General features: G+C 38.6%; 1 protein-coding gene across 4 annotated transcripts in view; it reads left to right on the forward strand.

Moving 5' to 3' along the window:
- Positions 1 to 17,941, forward strand: part of map7d2b (MAP7 domain containing 2b) — a 36,340-nt gene extending 18,399 nt beyond the window's left edge. The window contains exons 6-17 of one of the 4 annotated variants that reach the window (XM_044340159.1): positions 360 to 449; positions 4,948 to 5,037; positions 6,501 to 6,619; positions 8,482 to 8,555; positions 8,701 to 8,909; positions 10,200 to 10,338; positions 10,914 to 11,094; positions 11,938 to 12,042; positions 13,667 to 13,730; positions 14,371 to 14,515; positions 15,031 to 15,308; positions 16,604 to 17,941. In XM_044340159.1, coding sequence (XP_044196094.1) covers positions 360 to 449; positions 4,948 to 5,037; positions 6,501 to 6,619; positions 8,482 to 8,555; positions 8,701 to 8,909; positions 10,200 to 10,338; positions 10,914 to 11,094; positions 11,938 to 12,042; positions 13,667 to 13,730; positions 14,371 to 14,515; positions 15,031 to 15,301 — 1,487 coding nt within the window. In that variant the 3' untranslated portion in view covers positions 15,302 to 15,308; positions 16,604 to 17,941. The remainder of the gene's footprint in view (positions 1 to 359; positions 450 to 4,947; positions 5,038 to 6,500; positions 6,620 to 8,481; positions 8,556 to 8,700; positions 8,910 to 10,199; positions 10,339 to 10,913; positions 11,095 to 11,937; positions 12,043 to 13,666; positions 13,731 to 14,370; positions 14,516 to 15,030; positions 15,309 to 16,603) is intronic. The other 3 variants (XM_044340160.1, XM_044340161.1, XM_044340162.1) reach the window with 3 other exon arrangements.
- The last annotated feature ends 2,953 nt before the right edge of the window (positions 17,942 to 20,894 follow it).

Here is a 20,894-nt window from a genome sequence, read left to right on the forward strand (position 1 = left end):
TGAAGCGTTACACTTGTAGCTTTGGTTTACTTGCAGTTTTATTGCATAATGTTTCACTCTGCTCAGCCATGTTTGGTAAGATGTTGGTAACATGTGTTCATGTTGCATCTAGAATCTTGATTTGTCCAACATATGGAGGTTTTGATGACTTCCTGCTGGGGGTCTTGTGGTTTATCTCAGATGTTTCTGTCCTGGTTTTGTCAGTATGTGTGAATGGAAGTCGTTGTTGTTGTTACCTGTGTGTGTGTCAGGTCTGTCATGTGTTATTGACGCAGGTGTGTTCGTATGAGTGTGTGTTTACATGGGAGTGTGTGAGTGTAACGCTTTGCTTTCTCCGCTCTGCTTCACCTGCTGCCCAGGTAACCCTAAGACCCCGCCCTGCCCTGCCATTGGCTCCGCTCAGCCCAATGAGCTTCCTGCTGCTTCCAGTGCCCGCAAATCCCGTAACGGTACAGACCACATCTCTGTGTGCCACGCCTATACCGCCCGCCCACCACACCTACCTTTCACCTGCAGCTGATCCTGTGTCTGCATGCGTTGTGGACGTCTTTGTACTGTCTCACTGGCTGTGATATCGTCCTGCAGTGTGTTTATTAAATGTGTTTTCTGTGCGTGGTGGTGAATTTAACGCAGTGTTGTGGACACTTCCTTGTAAAAGTCATCAGCTGCTTCATTTTCATTCACTCATCTTGACATTTTTTTCTAGTTATGTTGGTGTTTAAGAAAAGGAAAACATGCTTCACCGAGGACATCTTTATATACTGTAGACATGAAGCAGAAATATCTATGATTTCACACAGGTTGGCAGTAGAGATGTGCCAGTATCACATTTTAATTCTACGATTATTGTGGCCAGATATACAGTATTATCATGATAATCATCAAACTTTTCTGAAATACCACTATACGTACAATAAAATCACTTCACATGATGATCGCTTTGGATTTAATTGAACCAAACAAACTGAACAGTGATCAATATCAGGGCTGCAACTAATGATTATTTTCATTAGTGATTAATCTGTCTGTCATTTTCTCGATTTGTCGATCAGTTGTTTGGCCCAGAAAATGGTGAAAAATCTCACTGTTTCCCAAAGCCCAAGGTGACGTCCTTGAACATCTTGTTTTGTCCCAACCAACAGTCCCCAACCCAAAGATATTCAGTTCACTATATATATAAACCACATTCATATTTGAGAAGCTGGAATCAGAGAATATGGACATTTTTTTCTTAAAAAATGTCACAAAATGATGATTGAAATACTTGGCGATTAATAGTTGACAACTAATTGATTAACTAACTAATCATTGCAGCTCTAAACTGTATATTGCTGCAGCCTGCAAATGCAAAATGACATCAAAAACTCTAAAAACACCACAAACAAAAGCAGGTTGTTTGTTTAAAGTTTAATGACTTTAAATGCAGCTTAGTGTCTCTTCTTTTAGATTCTCTGCATGGTCTGATTTGTTTTGGTTGTTAATAGCTGTGAAAGAACCAAAAAATCCTGTTGATCACTTGGATTCACTTAACCGTAAACTAGCCGCATATCATCAGGTGGACTAGCTAATGTTAGCATAGCAAGTCATGGCAAGAGAAGCCTGGTTCTCTGGTCCTTCTGTGTCTCTATTTGACTGGTAAAAAAAATGCAGTTTTTTAGGGGTTTATCAAAGTCAAACTTGCTAATAAAGACAGCAATAATCATAGTAATTGAAATGGTTGGCAGTATTGTTAGCATCAGAATGTTTCACCACAGTATAAATGGAGGGAAAACGGTATACTGACACACCTATATCTTACAGAATCTCAACTATAACTCAAACCTCTCTACAATCCATTGTGTCAAACAAATGCAGGAAAGGATATCCAGCAGCTAAAACAAACCACCAGATGGTGAAAGAACACAGACGGTTTATTGTATTTTATTATTTTCTATGGTAGAAGTTCAGGTTTCTGTTTCTGTCTGGTTTGGTGAACGTGACTCAGCCCCTGGTGCACAGATTAATGTCACTTGCATGTATGTTGGCCGACACCAGTGCAAAGATCTGGAGGTGTTTACAGACCTGCGGAGGCAGAAATATGTTTCTGAAACTGGCAAAAATACCTCAGATCTAATAATTCTTTTTGACCTCATTACTTCATAAATATGCTGAAGGAATATAATGGTTTGAGCTGCCAAGAAATACTTAAAAATGCAAATCCAAGCTGAAATACTGCTGCCATTTATATCAAGCAGATGTAACGCTGATGACTTCCCTCTGTTCCTCTATATATCTGCCTGATATTTATGTACTTATTATGTCCAATTACAGTTCAGATTTTACTAATGTGGCTGTATTTGGTCATTCTGATTCATCTTCAGTGATGTGATGTTCAAAAACAACTGCAAAGACTTGTTGTTTATGGAAAAATAATGAACCTGCAAGATGTGAATTAACAAAAGCTTCATTAGTACGAAAGAAAAATCAAACTGATGAAGTTTAAAAGCAATAACAGACTGGAAGAGAATTTAAAAAGCCTTAAGTCACTGAACATAAACACACTGAGTGTATGAACTCATACAAAAAACAGAGAAAAACAATAGTGCTGCTGTTCCACATATTTCCACTTATTTTTTCCTTTGTGGCTAATGAGTGTCTGGTTTGGAAACCCGATTTTACACACACACACACACACACACACACACACACACACACACACACACACTCCCCACCCCTATCACAACAAAGGGCTGCTCCACTTCCTGTCTTCCAGGCCCAGGGCCGTGTTTAGCGATGCATACATATCATTCTCAGGAGGGAGCCCAGTCTATAAAACACCCCACTCCTCTGCACACACAAACACACACAGACACACACAAACACACACAAACACACACAGACACACACAAACACACACAAACACACACAGACACACACAAACACACAGAGACACACACAAACACACGCACACAACCATACATCATACCAGACATTCACCCTGTAGCTATCTGTGAAACTTATTAGACCCCACCTACACAAAAAGCAAGTGCAGTTGGATCGAAACCCACACACACACACACACACACACACACACACACACACACACACACACACACGTCCCATATTACAGATACAGGCACTGTGGGAATCAGTGTTTTTTTTTATTTTTTCTGAACCTCTGCTGCACTTTTGCACTAAACCCAAGAGGAATTTCACTGGAAAAAAATGTGCTTTTATTCAGTTTTAAACTACCAATATAATATGTAATAATAATATAATAGCGTTGTTTTCTAATATTGAAGCTCCTCTACTTTGTGGAATAAGGAAGAAAAAACAGCCGCCAGCACTGATGCAGGATATTAGACACTGAAAAGATCATTTTTATATCATCTGGCCAGAAATGACAGAGAAAGATTAATATTCTAGGTTCAGTCTGGCTCATTTACTGTTCTGTTTCTTTATATCGATCAGTGAGGTTTGTCCCTGTCACATAAACTAATAACATAAAATAAATGAATAGCACATAGTTACAAAATGCTGTACAGTAAAAACAACAAAGCAAAACACAGAGATCAGTACAATTAGCTAAAATAATGAGATAATAAAGCAGGAGAATATGATAAGTTGAATATTTCATCATACAGTTCCCAGTAGAGTGAAATATTGGTTTCAGTTTTTCATTCTCTTCATTTTGCATACTGTGTGTGATAATGATCAGATTTTAACTGATTTAAGTTATCATGATAACGATGTTTGCGTTAGCTGTCATGTCGTCACCTTTGCTGGTTTTTAAAACTAAAATTAGAGTAAACGTAACCTAATAAACAGATTCAGATCTTTCAAACTGGCATGTTAAGATGCTGTTTAACCCTCCTGTTGTCTTCGAGTCAAATTTGACCCGTTTTCAAATGTTTTTATATCAGAAATATGGATTTCTTTCATCTAATTACCTGGAAATCACATGGATGGTTCCATACCACACACTTTGCAAGTAAAAGTAATGATCACTAATTTCACTGAATTTTGGGTGTTTTATTGTGGACTTTTGTCCTCCTGAGTCAACGGGAGGACAAAAGTGGTCGACAGGAAGACAACAGGAGGGTTAATGAAGTTTCTCAGAGTGGAAAACAATGAATGCCAAGAAAATCCTTTTATTTTCTTTCTCTTTTATTTACAGTATTTAAAAAAAAAGGTTAATAAGTGTCTAAATGTGCCAAATTTAGTCAAAAAAATTACAAAAAATTAGTAATTCCTGGACAGATGTTAATGACAGAAGAAACTTCAAGAGACATACACAAAATAAAACACAAAATAAAACAGTTTTGTGGTTCGATGCCCCATATTCACTCAAACAGACGACTGAGCATCTGACTGACAGGAAGAATATTCTCAGATGAGATTCCTGTCCAGCTCGAGTGTTACTAGAGGTCAGAAACTCCACATGCTGCCTTTAATCTGAATCAAACACATCCTGTAAACTCAGATTATTGGGGTAAATTGTACTACTGTGATCCTTGTAAAAACCTTAAATCCAACTATCATATTAATCCTGTAATTCACAGTAATCCAGTAACACTGAGTCTTAATGTCTGTACTCGCTGGTATGTAGGCTTCTCTTCCCTCCGTATCATCATCCTCCATTTCATGATGAAGCAGGCTGCAGACAGACTCGCTGCCTCTGCCTCTGCTCTCTGTTCTGCTGCTTCATTTCTGTCTTACATCACCAAGGTTAATTCATTCAGCGGCCTGCATGGCTCATCGATCTGCTGGATTATTTTCTGTGTGAGCTGGCAGTTTTGTGCTTGTCGTGTGCCGGGTGTTTGTTCTGTTATCGGGTCGTTTATTGAATATATTTGTGACTTTTACATCATCAGTCAATACAGCAGAAGCAGCTGTGGGTGCATTTATTCAGTGTCATGTATGTGTCTGTGTTAGTGACTTGTATGTTTTTGGTCTTTTTTTTGTCAGTCGGTGACTTCCTGTCTCCACCCACTTCAGATCAACCAATGAACAAACAGCTCTCCAGCTCCTCAGCTGCCCTCCACTCACCAGAGAGAGGTGAGAGAGACATGCGGATCAGATTTATCAGTGTTTTCTTAAACCTAAGATGCAAAACATGTTAAAGCACAAAACCTCCGTCACTCTCTGCTGAATGACAGATAACCTGCAGTTGCTCTAAAGGTATATTTATCATTTTAAAAGTTCTTTTAAACCATCCAGGTCTCTGTAGGAGAGGAAAAAGGGAAAATCAACATAAAACATTCAACTTGTGAGATGTGAGGCAAAGATACAGCCTGAGGTGAAAGAGACAGGTGCACGCTGAGTATCTAAAAAACAACGAGATGTTAGTTGATATAATTTGGTTGCAGCTGGAGCTGCAGCAGCAGATGTGACACGCTGCTCATGGAGACAATTAAGGTACTTAAAAACATTTAGCGGCTAATTGCTGCAGTTTGTGTGAGAAATTCACACTCTTCCTCAAAGTCAAATCTGAACACACAGGCATAATAAACATGTTATTAGTTGGGATGAAACTATTATTATTGTCGATTAATCCGACGATTATTTTCCAGATTAATCGATTCATTGTTTTGTCTATAAAATGTCAGAAAATAGTGAAAATTACATATAAATTATAATTTCCTAATCCCAAAAGTGACGTTTTAGATGTCTCGTTGTGTCTGATCAAAAGTCAAAAATCACAAGATTCTCACTTTTTCTGTCATGTCTGACATCCTGAGAGGCAGCAGCCAGCAGATGGTCAACATTATTCCTTAAAAAATTACTAAAATGATTATTTGATTAACAAAGTAGTTGCTGATTAATGCTCTGCTGACTAATTGTTGCGGCTCTAATTTGTCGATTCAGTGTGAATTACACTATTGGAGGATATTATTATCGTCACAAATAAACGTCCATAAATCTGCTTAGAAATAGAATCATCACATTTTTAAGTTTTCTTCAGTATTAAAGTGATCCAGCGATAGTTGTCGATACATCCATTAAAAACAGGAACTGCTAACAGCTAATTCTGCATAGTTTTATGGTGCTGATTTGCCATAAATGTAAACAAGAGTAAACTAAAGGTGAATCTTCATCTGTAATTGTCTGTAGGTGTGAGTGTGAATGTCTATATGTGTCAGCAACTTGTCCTGCTTCTTATCTAATGTGAGACTCTACATGGGATAAACAGGTTAAATAATGTATGAAACCCAAAAATATGGTTAAAAAATAATTGCAGAAACAACGTTCTAAATCTAAACATTCACTTGTATTTCACCTGCATCTAATTTATACTAACTTATCAGATTTTTTTGACTGAAGTGCCATTTTTTCTAGAAAATTCTTGAAACATTGCAGACAGGTTGAAATATTAATGTTTTTCTTTGGTTTAAGGAGGTTTTGAGAAGTTTGATTGTTCCTCTTCACTCATTTGGACTTTCTGATTCCCTCGTTCCGTGTTTGTGTTGTTATGTCGTTGTTTTCCGTCTGTTCGTGTGTGTCGGTCTGTGACTCGTCAGTGTCTTTTGTGTCCCATCGAACAGCTTCCTCCAACAACCACAGACCGTACAGAAGTTCCTCCAACCGCAGGAGCATCGCTGGATTCCCCGAGGACACGTCCAAAGCCAAAACACCCACGGTCAGCACACACACACACACACACACACACACACACACACACATACACATAACAACAGAGACTTGCAACCTCATTATAAATGAAGTGTTCAGGACTTAAAGGGCACATTAGCAAGTGTCGTGAGCCGGTTTGTTTATTATGGTAATATCACATATTTATACACGTCTGCAGCTGTAAACTGCAGAATTAAAGGTCTTTCTGTATGTGTCGATTACTTTAAATGCGTCTGTAGAATAACTGTACACACACAAGACCAGCGGTTGTAACTGCTGTTGTTTCTTCAGAATGACGCCACATTTCCACATAAACCTTCCTGGATCCTTGTTGACAGATGGAGTTATTGCTGCTGTGGTCAGATGTTTCTTTCCTGAAGAGGATTAAGATGTTTTCAGTCTTTCTACCATCAACAGGAATATACTATGAGAATCTTTAGCTGTTTGCACTACAAGAACTAAAACCTCGTCCTGTTCTGTGCACAGTTCTTGTAGTAAAATGCAGAGTTAAAGTGCCGACGTAGCTCGGGAGCCTCAGGAAGATTTTTTCATTGTGTCATCAAAATTAAGATTGTAAAACCGAGCCTCAGGACTGGAAGAAATCTGGAAAAATTCATGTTATAGCAGGTTTTTATACTTCTCTTTTTCTCCAAATCATTTTCAGAAGTCTATTGTTTATAATATCAGATTTTAAAAATGACATTTGCATTTGTAGGTCGACTGCATCATCGTTTCTCTGCATTTCCCGTTCTTCACTTTTTATTACTGTAAACACTCTGAGCAGTGCTCATCACAATACCACTTCAGTTTGTGCAGCAAACACAACACAAACTGGTTTTAGTTTGCAGATAAAATCCAGACAGAAATTAGCTCAATATAATCACATCCTTCTTGAAAAATCACATATTTTGTCAGAAGAAATTGGTAAAAACTGATAATAATGAGCCTTAGTGAAATGATTATGATCTATCAGATGTTTTATAGGCTTCAGTCCTTTCAGCACTTTATATTTACTTCATATAAATTTAAGCTGTTTTCACAATGTGGAGCCAGTTCAGTCTGAGAGATGGAGGTCGTTGTGAGATCTGTGCAGGATACGAGCGTAATGCCGACAGTCGCAGGAACAGGGTCGGACAGGAAAGATGGATCGATGTTTGTCGAGACAGGAAGAAGATTTCATTCTCATGTCAGGCTCTAATGAAGCTGACAGGCTTCTCAGTAATGGACTCGATGTTTTACAGTAGTTACTCTCATGTTTAAAAATTAATGTTCTTGTCAGTTATTGCTGGATGATTCAGTGGCTCTTTGCTGAAACACATTGAAAGTCATTTTAAGTTCTAGTGGAGAACTCAAACTTTCCAAAGATACTTTTGGGAAATTGGAAAATTGGGTTAAAAGAAAAGTGGATTTCCCCCAAAATGTTGGTAAAAAGTGTGTAAAACTGATCATTTTCTGTGAAAAGTCAGAATGGTGCACCTAGAGCTGCAACGATTAGTCAATTAATCAATTAATTACCAACTATTTTGATAAGCAATTAATCATTTTGAGCCATTTTTAAAGAAAAAAAGCCCAAATTCTCTGATTCCAGATTCCAGCTTCTCAAATGTGAAGAGAGTAAACTGAATATCTTTAGGTTATGGACAAAACAAAACATTTGAAGACGTCACTTCTTCACCATTTTATAGAACAAACAACTAATCAGTTAATTGAGAAAATAATCAACAGATTAATCAATAATGAAAATAATGCACCACCTCCTCAGTTGTACGTGTCTAATTATGTAAAACAAACATTGCTGAGTCATTTTTGATCATTTATTTACAACATATATTAATATTATTATTAATATTTGTAAAATGTGACTTGCAGGGGGAGACTCCGAACACACCGGCCCGTAGCTCTTCCTTCAGGGCCAACAGCAAAGGCCCCGCCACACCGAAACGGTACCACACACACACACACACACACACATACACACACACACACACACACATACACACACACACACACACACACACACACACACACACACACACACACTATCCTGCTCATACTTCAGGTGTCTCGATGCGGTTGTGTTGGTTACAGGGTGAGATCAAACAGGAGTCGGGCCCAGTCTCCCTGCTCCCCCGGCCAGTACCCCCCCTCCCCGCACCGGCAGAGGGCCAGCACCCCCAGCAATGACGACAGGGGTCACAATGAGGTCAAAGGTCATGGCACCCTGGAGAGGAAATCCACCAAATCTGAGACCTCAGAGAAGAAGATCCCCAAATCCACCAGCAGAGAACTGACTGCAGGTGTGTGTGTGTGTGTTTGTGAGCACATTGTTGAGTGTTTATTATCAGCCTTGTCACAGAGGATTTAGTTCATGAGCTGACTGAAGTCGTCATTTTTACACTCTGTATTGCTGCAAACGGATGCATCATCCTCAAAGACGTCACAGTTAATCCAAATTCTCAGCTTCATTTCCACAAAGACCTCTGAAAAGAAGAATTTATTAATAGAAAACTACAAAAACATCCACCCTGTAATTATAACATTTGCCTTTAAGTCCTGAGACACCAAGTTTTACACATCGAAGCCCGGTTTATACTTCCTGCATCTGCGTCCATATGATGTCAGTGAGGGTCTGCACGGAGCATTCATGTTCAGCCCAAAATTTATGAAATATGTGTGAAGATGTCTGGCTACGCAGACACCCAATCTGGTAAAAACAGAACCAACTACATCCACCCCTCTGATTTATTCAGAGTATCTGCAGATCTGCAGGCAAAGACAAAGGTCTTGAATGTTTCCTCTTGCCTGCAGTAGACAGTAACAGTGTCTCCCCCGCACACACGACGATGCCAAGCCAACGCTTTCAGATTTACACACTGGAGGCATTTTTGGAAAAGATTCATTTTTGGGGAAGAAAAACACTGTTTTAGTCTGGATGAAGGGCCACAACGCAGAGAAAAGGATCTGTTTATAAATGTAACTGGCTCAGTGTGGACATGGTCTAAGACTGGTGCTGCAGATACAGTCACCAGGAAGCTCATCCACTCACACTGGACAAGTCAAGATTATAGCAAAAACTTAAATGAATCATTATTACGCTATATAATGAATGATATTACTAGGAATCATTGTTATATGTATCTGGGAAGTAGTGACAAAAATGTGATATAAATGTAAATTCATGTTCTTAATAAGTAACATTATGGTTTCCCATCACACTTTGACCAGTATGATCATGAAACAGGTATTAAATTATATTCTATGTGGTATTAAAAAGGTCTTTAAATTTTACATTTTTTGGTGGAAACTGCAGAAACCCTGTTATTATATCATTACAATCATGTTCTTACTGTTAAAAAGTGCTGATCTTTCTTTATTTCATTTTATATTATTAAACAGTTTTAAACACTAAAATGTTACTAGTTTGTGATTGGAGCATTTCATTGTCTCCTTACAATGAGAAACTCACCTCACCGCCGTTTTCTCTCACCGCCAAAAGGGTTTTTAACAAACGTTACTGCATACATGCATACATCTCCTTACTGAACCGTCTTTGTTCTCTCCCTCCTCCTCCTCCTCCACCACCACAGAGTCTCCTGGCACGCCCACAGGCAGGAGTGTTGGTGGGACGACGGATGCCGAGGAGGCGTCCAGACTGCTGGCAGAGAGACGCCGTCTGGCCCGAATACAGAAGGAGCAGGAGGAGAGACAACGGCAGGAGGAGGAGAGGTGTGTGTTTCTGATGATATGTTATATATACTGTACATACATGGACTAACGTTATAGATCATTTCAGCTTCTTTTAGTCTGTTGCTATGAAAAACAGAAGAAATATTTATAATAACCAGATTAACTCCTTCACATTGTTAATATAGACAACTAAATGTTGTTTTATTGATTTACAATTAACTTAATATTGTGTTTCATTGATTCACAAATAAAAACAATTATTTTATCGACAAACAATGAGCAAAATATATTGCAACGATTAGTCAATAGACAAAAAATTAATTGCCAACTATTTTGATGATATAAAAATGCCAAAATTCTCTGTTTGCAGCTTCTTAAATGTGAATATTTTCTGGTTTCTTTCATCTTCTGTGACAGTAAACTGAAATTCTTTGTGGACTGTTAGTTGGGACATAAGACGACGTTTAGATTTCATCTTGGGCTTCGGGAAACAGTGATCAAAAAACCAAATTATTCTAGAAACTGGGTTAAAAATATGTCAGATTATATTCTTTAATCATGCTAGTAGTATTCTACGGTGGCCCGTACAGCTCAAACTTGATGTGTTCCTTCAGACTGAGAGCCGAGGAGGAGCAGAGGAGGAAGCAGGAGGCCAGAGAGCAGCAGGAAAGAGCGTTACGACAGGCCGAGGAGGAGAGAGTGAGGCGGGAGGAGGAGAGGAGGAGCAGGGAGGAAGAGGAGAGAAGACAGAAGGAGCAGCGATGGAAGGACATGCAGGATCAGCTGGACAAAGAGGTAAACGTCATGTCAATAAATTATCACATTAATGTTGAGACGTTCAGTCACAAACCCAATTAATCATGTTTCAAGTTTTCAGGTGCAATAATGATACCTAATCATCAAAAATATAAATAATTGTGATTCAACAGAGAAAAGGGAAAACATTTTTTAACAAATTAATGCTTCTACAGTCAGTGTGTTTATAAGAGTAACTGAGTCAGTGTTCTGCAGTAATCAGATTTCTTAAACGTCATGTAATCAAAGTAGAGAATTACAGAAACTTGATTTCTTCAGCAGGATTTTCTCTGAGAAAACCAACGTTTTGGGCTTTTTACACGTCTGCAGAAAAAGACTTCAGAGAGGGAACGTAGTGGATAAAAGGAGAGATTATTATACAAAATATTACAAATACAACTGAAACTCTTTCACTTCACTCTGTTTTCTCTGTATTTTTCTTATTTTAATACAGTTAAAATACAGTAATTAAGCCTTTATTACAAAAAAAAAGTCAGATTACTAATCAACTGCATGTTTACATGAAACCCCAAAAAGCAGAAATGTTTCTTTATTTTCTTCATTTATATAATTCACATCTTCTAGCAAATAACAAATTATGATTACATTGGTTATCATGTTTTTCTAAATATTGGTATTATACAGAAATAAAGAAGAACTACTGTTTGTTCTGTTATGATGTTATAAAAAATGGCGATTGGACAGTAAGAGATATTATGATAAATAAATCAAACTGAAACTGTAAAAATGGATTAAAACAGTGGAAATTACACCTTAAATACAGAACAGACTTAAACATACAGTTGTAGAAAAAGAGAGAGTAAGTGACTGGATGTTTTTCAGAGGGAGGAGGCCTTCCTGCGAGCCCAAAGAGAAGCTGAGAGGAAGAGACTGGAGAGAGAGCAGCTGCACATCCAAGAGGAGCAGGAGAGACTGCAGAGGAAGAAGGTACCAAACAGATCTCCTTTAACCCTCACACACCCACCACACACCAAGTTTGTCTTTTTTAGGGGGTAACGGGGGATGTTTAGGGGGATCAAGATTAATTTGAGATGCAGCTCAGCACTGTGTGTCTCTGTGTTTCTACTCATAAATCTATAATAAACATTGTGTTTCGTTAGACACCTATTCAAATTTTGAATGTTGTAAAGTATAGTAAAGTATATGATGGTCATCCACCTGCTCAATTAATATCTCACAAGTTGTTGCAGCAATTTTTGGGTTGATACTATTTGTTACATGGATTTGGTGCAAAATTTAACCATTTTTTACCAGTCGAGGATTAATAAAAATGGTCAAAAATCCCTCCAAAATAACACATTAAGACACTTGGACTTTGAGGAACACCACAGAAAAATTTGACATTTGGAGATTTCTGTAAGAATTGCATTTTTCAGAGACTGGATGGCGAGCACTTCTGTTCTGGAAATTGCTCAGAAACTCCCGTATTGTTAATATACCCAGGAAAGCCAAACATCCTCTGAATGCTCTCAGTCTCTAGTTTGTGGTTGTAAAGTTTCATGAGGCTGTGATGATCCTAGAGGTCACAATAGGTCATTTTATAAAGTGAGGTCAAGTTTCAAAAAATGGTCTCACTACAATGAAATGACATAACATCATCACACATGAATACAGTTGGGCTCATTGAATCCACAAGAGTCTCAGTTTTCCAGTCAGACTCAATTAATGCAATTCTGAGACAGTTTAGGGACCCAGAATGCAGAAATATTCAATACATTTATACTGCATTCAAAAAACTGCATGGGATTAGCATAAAGTGAGCATGTCTGTGAAGGGGAGACTCGTCGGTAACCATGGAAGCCATTTTCATCCAGATATCTGAGGTCAGACGTCAAGGGACCCCTTTGAAAATGTCAATGCCAGTTTTTCCCTCTGAAAAGCCTTCGGAGCGTTATTCAGCCTCCTTCCCAACAAGCTAGCATGACATGATTGGTACCAATAGATCTTAAGGTCATCTAGTTTGGATTAAAATTAAAAAATTACAGATTATTGTACAGATTCACATCAAACTCGTCACATGGCCTTTTTTGAATGTGGTGAAAATGACAATAATAAAAAATGAAACACTTTTAGTTTCTTTCTTAGAAACCAGAGCAGTAATTGAGATTCATTCTTGACCTTGAAAACAGCAGAAACGATCTCCAATCAAAAGTTCATTCAGTAGCTTCCCTGCTGCTTTTGATATTATCACATATGATATGATCTTCATCAGCAGGTGGAGTTTGCCCAGTTGTCATTTTATTTTAGATGCTCAGATTTTCTTTTTTTCTAGTGAAATTTTTATCTTAACTTTCTCAGCTGCTGTTTTCAAGGTCAAGAAGGAAATTTGAATCTCAGCTTTTAAGCCGACATGCTGCTCTGAAAAAAGGGAAATTATGACATCTACAATTCTATTACAACCAAGCATCATGTGATATGATCCAAAGCACCAGGACACGAAATCCAAAGTCAAGAGTGAACGTTGAACAGCTGCTAAATGTTCCTCGTTGTGGTGAGATTTGTTCGTCAACGACATCATCGGTCACATCTGTGTTTCTGTCTGTTTCAACAGAGAATTGAGGAAATCATGAAGAGAACAAGGAAGAGTGAAGTGGACACTCCGTCTAGTGCTGCAGGTGAATGTTAAATAGACACAAACACCTTCCTGAACACTTCCAAACATCCTCTCATCTGTCTGATGACTTCATTTTCTGCACTAAAGCAATTTAATGTCTTTAATTTCTGTCAATCCTTGACTTTTTATTTTTGCTATGTCGTGTCTTTCTTTCTGTCTTTATTTAATTTGGATGCAAATTTTTATTTTTAATCCTTATTAATCTGGTTTCTGTCACATAATTAGTTTTGTATAAAACTGATGTTGATGCGTCTCAGCTGCAGTGTGACTCAGCAGTGTTCGTCAGGCAGGAGAGCAGCGCCTCCTCATGGTTATTGGCAGTAACACCAATAACACCGACACAATACTGCAGCAATTGATGAACTCTCTGACCCACAGCGGCTTACAGCACATTACAACTGTTTTATCAGCATAGTGGGAATAAATCACATTGATTCTTCCGTTATTAAACACTAAGTTACAAAATCTGTTCAACGAATCATCCAATCTGTGACCAACAGACACACTTACTGCACCACATTCACTGAACATAATCCATAAATATATTCTGTTTATATGACCACTCATTCGATTAAAAGAGCTTAAAGACCTGCAGCTCCTCTGTTGTAAAATAACTTCCCGTTGACGCTGCCTGTTCGCAGCATCTGACGTGAGAGCAGAGCCTGCTGTCGGCTTGGATGAAGACGTCCCGACTCCTGCTGAAGCCCCCGTCATCATGCTGGGACCTCTGGAGAACAAGAGCTTTGTGGACGAGCTGTCCGACGGAGTCCAGTCCATGGACGTCAGGTGAGACGTCTCTGATGTTTCCTGCCGTCTCAGGCTCAGTTCACAATTAGCATCGACTCAAGACGTGCAGAGTAGAACAGAAGAAGCTGTTTTGTTGTTCTTTTTCATGCTGTTTGTACGTTTCTTCACATTTCAGTGTGTCTGCCAGGTTTTGACTCCCCACATACCAATAAAGTCGGCCTTTTTTGGCTTCTTTTTCTCCAGTCTTGCATCTCATTGTCATCCCTTGCCAGTGTCTCTCAGCCCAACAGATACAATTACGTATGAGGTGTCTCAGATGAAAGAAGAAAGATTCATTTATTGTCATGTGACACTCACAAATTCTAATTTGAACTTTCAAATACAAAATTATTATTTATGAATCATCCAGATCTGATTTTGTATCATGTACGACCAAAAAATGAGGAAAAAATGACTCAGTATTGTTAATTAATATTAAATACTGAAATCGGAAATCAATTAAATATTATCTCTGTCATCATTGTTTCTTTAAGTTCTCCATCTGTCTCCATCAGTCCGGTTTCCAGGGAGGAGCAGGCGAGCGCTCAGGAGTTTTCTCCGGTCACTGAGGGAACAGACGGCTGCCCCCTGGAGCACCTGATGGACCTGGACGCCCACGGGCGAGAACAGCGACAGGGTGCAGAATCGCCTCCCTTCCCCAAGCTGCAGGCCGGCAGCGGGGTCGGCGACCTCAACAAGAACCTGCTGATCCAAGGGTACAGCGCCGCCTCCAGCGAATCCTCCCAGCTCATCCACAGCGTCAGTCCCAGCAAACTGGACGTCTAGTAGCCAGGTAGAAGTTTGTCCACAGTGACAAAAATATCTTTTGCTTCATCACTGCAGCCATAAATTAAAACCAAAAGCAAGACAGTTGAGGACAGACGTCAAGAAAAGGACATAAAACAGAAGACAGAGATGCAGTTTAAAGTTTAGTTAGTAAAAGTTTGTTGCTGTGATGTGAAGCTGTATTTGCTCCACAGATTTTTGGTAAAATCTCAGTGTGTCATGTTTTTTCCGACCAGCGGTGACTGGGCCGGATTCTAAGTGCATTTTGCAAGTTTCAAAACAAGCAAATCATATTATATTTGTAGATGGGTTAGCCTAACAACCGTAGCTAGGAAACACTAAGTAGCATTAAAAGCATCGAGCTCATCTGATAACTCAGGAAGGTTGTTTGTTAACTGAGTTGTGGGTTTAAAACACTGACAAGATGACATTATATACATTAAATCATATGTTACAAATCGTTTTTGTAGCGTATGATTTGGTGGGCTTGAAATTAATTTCATTAACGATTCATCTCAATTATTTTCTCAATTAATGGATTAATCATTTCTTCTACAGAATGTCCACAAAGAGCAAAAAAGGCTCATCAGGAGTTCTCAGAGCCCGTTGTGATTTATTAAAATGTCTTTTTTAATCCAACTAACAATCTAAAGCCAAAAGATACTCAGTTTAATATCATAGAAGAATTTAAAAAATGAAAATATTCACTTTTGAGATGCTGGAACTAGTGATTTTTGCCATTCTTGCATCTAAATGATTCATCAATTGTCAAATTAGTTACTGATTAATTTTCCGTCGATCAACTAATCATTTAATCTCTACACATGTATTTGGTGAATTAAGTCTTAAAACTCTGGTTTTAAAAAAAAATCACCGAAGGTCCACTTAGAGGCTTTTCCCTCACAGCTGCATCTTAATCATCAGACTGAGTTTGCTCCGTTGTCATGGAGACGGCTTAATTGTCACCACACGACAGTCACATGACTACAGGTGGTCGTTCTGTCCATCCACATGTTTTTCCCCCAAATACGACCACCTGTTATCATGTGACTGAAGTTCCATACTCAGGTCACATGATGACAACTCCAGCTGAAGGCTTGAAAGCTCTGGAAAGAGCTAGTAAGTAACCCTTGAGTGAAGGTTTTTTATGTGCTTTAAATGTGTGTAATCAGCCGGGTGTTCATGTTGCAGCTGCAGAATATTGATCATAAAATGAAAACATACAGAGAAACAAATGTTACAAAACTTTTATTGATAATATTAAGTTATTAAGTTTTCAGTTTTTGACTTTGTGTCTTTCAGGAGGTTTTCAGGTTCGGTGTAAACAGGAACCAGGAGAAACAGACCACTAGACCATCACCTCCGTCTGCAACTACAACAATCATCATTTCCACAAGGAACGACTGCTGAACACCTGATTTCTCATCTGTATTAAACCACAAACGCACATAACTGTTACGCTTCTGGACACGTTTTGAGGCAGTGCAGATGGGCAATTTTGACTCTCACAGACTCAGTTATTAACAAAAATTTAAATATTACTACAGTAAGTTTAGTTTTTGAAATGATTGTGAGACAGAGACAGAAGTTCACATCATTCTTGCATGTTTGTCACGTGAAAACATTAAGTTTAGGAAAGTGAAGCAACTATATAAACTTAATGTCATGGTTATGTTTATGCATCTAAAACTTAACCGGAAAATAAAACTCTATAAATGCTATTTCGAGGTCAATATCAGCCCAAATCTGCACACATCAAACTGCTTTTCATTTACAGATTTTTTCACAGAAGCTCCTTGCAGCCTTCTTAAATCAGCACCGATGCGTCTTGCCTACATCTGTTCCCGTTGAAGCCAATATTGCTCATCTGCATCACCGCAAAATATCACCCGAGTGTCATCCGCTTTAATCTCTCATCCCCGCTTTTGTAAAACTCTGTAAATAGATCTGACTGGGCGGTGGAGTCTGTCGCCGTAGAGACAGGGAAGCAGCTCTGTAGCAGTTTATCCCGACGAGACGCCGTGAAACAGACACTGTTGTGTGAATCCTGTGTAGCATCTTCAGTGAGGACTAGCTAGTTGAGCTGTTAATGGCTGTGGTTGTAGCTGTGTACTTCTACAGTGTGTGGGAATTTCTCTCTTTCTGTCAGTGTTTTCTGATGGTTACTGTGTGTTTATCTCACCACTGACCTGCTCTACTGCTGACAGCCACTCTTACTACTATAAAACCCCAGTCTGCTGTAGATTTCCTGTCATCCTGACGCTGGAGAAACCATCAACAACCGATATTATAACCCTGCTGTCGACCCGTAACACGTAGCCTATAGCTTCGGATTCTCTGCTGCTCGTCTCTGGACAATTTGTGGAGGAGAAACAATCCACAGCGAGGATTTAAACAAATACCTGTGAGGGGGAGGGGGAAGGGGTTAAAAAAAATATATCCTGTATTTTTATCCACAGGTCAGGAAAATATTGACACAGTATGTTGTGTATTTGTCTGGCACTGACTGTAACCACGCTAGCTGCAGTTTAGAGTGTGCACTTACAGTAGTTGTGTGTTTCACTGCTCTGAAGACGCTTGTATCTCCACCTCATACGGACTCGGATAGCTCATTTTCCCCCCCGACAACAACAACAACAACAAAAAAAAACAAAAAAAATACCTCACCAACACAAAACAGACTCTGGTGTTAAAACAGCGTTCATCACCTCGCAGCTCATCACCTCTGAGGCCTTAAACCTCTGTGCAGTCAACATCTTCCCATCCTCTGTGCTTTGACCTCTGGCTGTGTTTTACATCCAGCATGTGCACTTTTGCTGTTTAAAGGCCCTTTTCCACTAAAACATCCTGGAAGAAATGTTTCCTGAGCAGGTCTGTGTATGCCTCTCAGCTGCACCTCAAGAGCCACAAAGATTAGACAGATTAGAAGGAAGTGGAAGAAGATTAGAAGGAAGTGAGGGGAAAGAATGTGAACTGTAGCCCAATAATTTTGTGCCGCAGCTTCGCTCTGTGGATGATCAGCCACGAGTTCAGAAATACTGAGGTAATAAGTCTCTAAGCCACCATCAGAGCCTCATAAACTTAAGAAAACTTTGACCAACCACCAATCAAACTCTGCAATTTTCTGAAAAAAGTCAGGAGAATCACATTCTATTTATTGAACTGTTCAGTCATATATATATTTAATGATATCTCCCTACATTATGATCTGATGGCAGGTATAGAGAGATAATGCTAAATTCATTTTGTTTTTCGTATAGAAAGACACACAGAAAAGTATTAGAATCAACCTTAAAGGCATACTATGCAGAATTTTCCTAAAAAAAAACCCCAAACAAACAAACAATGTATAGACTCATAGAAAAATAATCCCTCTCAATCATCACTCATGACCCGTTTCTGGGTGTGTAGCTCTCAGCCAATAACAGCGCACAGGTGAGAGGTCGGGACTCTATAAAAACGTAGCGACCAGGTTACATCGCTGTTTTTTTTTTGTTTTTTTTTAAATGTGCTTCAGTGTTTCCCCCGCTTCTCTCTCCTCTGCTGTCTGTGTGTCTGTTTGACTGAGCTACATACACACACACACATACACACACACACACACACACACACACACACACACAGACAGGATGAAGTTTTGGCTGCATTCACATCAAATCCGGCAATGCGGCACCTTCCCGCAGGGTTGTGCGGAGGTGTGGGCGTGTTTATTGGTTCTCGCCAGCGTCGCTCGATCTCTTTTTTTTCACTTTCTAGCTCGCTCGACCACTGCTGCTCTCTCTCTCTCTCTCGCTCGTTGAGCCGGGGAGGAGGGGCCAACTGACAAATCCTGCATAGTATGCCTTTAAAAAACACAAAATGTGTAGTATGGATTGGAAAATCATATATTTATTCAACTTTTCATTTAGGTTTTTTGTAAATTTGATCTCCCCACGTTATCTATTACATATATCTACTCTAAAAACATTAAATTCTTTTAGTTTTTTAAGTGAATTTATTTTGGTTTTTACCTTAAAGACAGTCAAAAACAACATATATAATGTGTGAAATCACAGAATATAAACTTAAGGCCATCATAAACCTCCCACATTTCCAGAGATATTCAGTGTCCTCGGTGGAAACACCTTCCTTAGTTAAGTTTATATTGTGCTTTTATGGCACAGATTCCCATATAAATATGTGAATTTGTTTACTTAAAGGTGACAAGTCAGCTGGTGTGTTAATGCGGCCATGATTTAAAGTAAAACCTTAGTCACAGGGACTTTTTGGCAGATAGGAAATGTGGGAAAAGAACCAAAATTGGATCTGGGTGCACAGAGAGTTTCCTGCTGTGGAAAAAGGGCTGTACTGCTGCTCTAAAGTGTCACATTGAGGTAAAAAAGTATTTACATGCCACTGCGGCAAAACTTCAGCGTTTCGGTTTACGTTTCCGCCCTCCTGTCGGCTTCCTTCTTTCCGTGTTAAATCATTACTCCTCCAGAATCTGCTGAATCTCATTGTAAGAGGGTCTCCTGGGTTCCCTTGTATATGAAGTGAGAAATAAAGGACATAATGTTTATCCTAATATTACTTAAACTCTGTGACACTGCAGCTTGGTGGAATATATCATTGTAGATGTGGTGCATGGATAACTGCTGAAAAAGAACAATAAACTTCATCAAGCCATTTGTGTCAGTGAGTTGGATAAATTCACAAATGTAAATTAATGAATGAAGGGAAATGTTTAAAAAGTGTATGAGATGTTTAGTCTTTGACATTGATAACAAGTGTGAAATTACAAGTGTAGAGTAGGACTTAAAGCAGACACTTATTTATAATTACATCTCACTGTGTGTTGAATTTATGCTGCACTGGAATTAAAACTGATCTGCAAAAACTGGGAGTGAAAAATGAATGTTTGCTTGACTATTAAGACATCAGAAGCACAAATACTCACAGCGTCCTGACAATGTGCCAACGTTTGGCAACTATTAGAAAGCAATAATAATAATAATAATAATAAATAGTCTCCTGATCATAACTCACCTCCCTTCTTAAAGTCTGAAGAAGACGAGTAGTGGTTGAGGTGTTTCAGTGGACCAGGACTCCAACCAAGAACAGTTACATTGCTGTTTATACAGTATTTGAACCAAAGATCATAATGTTTATCAAGACAGGTTTGAACTTTAAAAAATTAACACATGACCCAGGTCACACACACCCATTTCTGGAAAGAAAAGATTGAAATAACATTTGACTTATGCCAAAATTTTGACTAAAATGTTCAAATTTTATGTATCATATCATTTTTTTTCTTAGTATTCAATACTTCTGACTTAACAAGTCATAATTTTTGGGTTACTTTTTTTTTTTTGTAACATTTAATCAAAAGTCTGGAGCTTTGTTAAGTAAAAATTGACCTGTGACATAAGTTCAACTTTAAAAAGAAGACGTATCATTTTGACTTACTGTGAGAATTTTTCTCTCAGTTGATCTTTTTTTTTTTTCCTCTTGAAAAATCAGCTTCCATACTTATAATATCTGTCAGCGGGACACAATAAAACTCTAGTTCATGTTTTATGTGACATCATTCTTGGCAAATAACACAGAAATA

The sequence above is a fragment of the Thunnus albacares genome, chromosome 21 (assembly GCF_914725855.1).
Source record: "Thunnus albacares chromosome 21, fThuAlb1.1, whole genome shotgun sequence".
Classification (NCBI taxonomy): Eukaryota; Metazoa; Chordata; class Actinopteri; order Scombriformes; family Scombridae; genus Thunnus; species Thunnus albacares.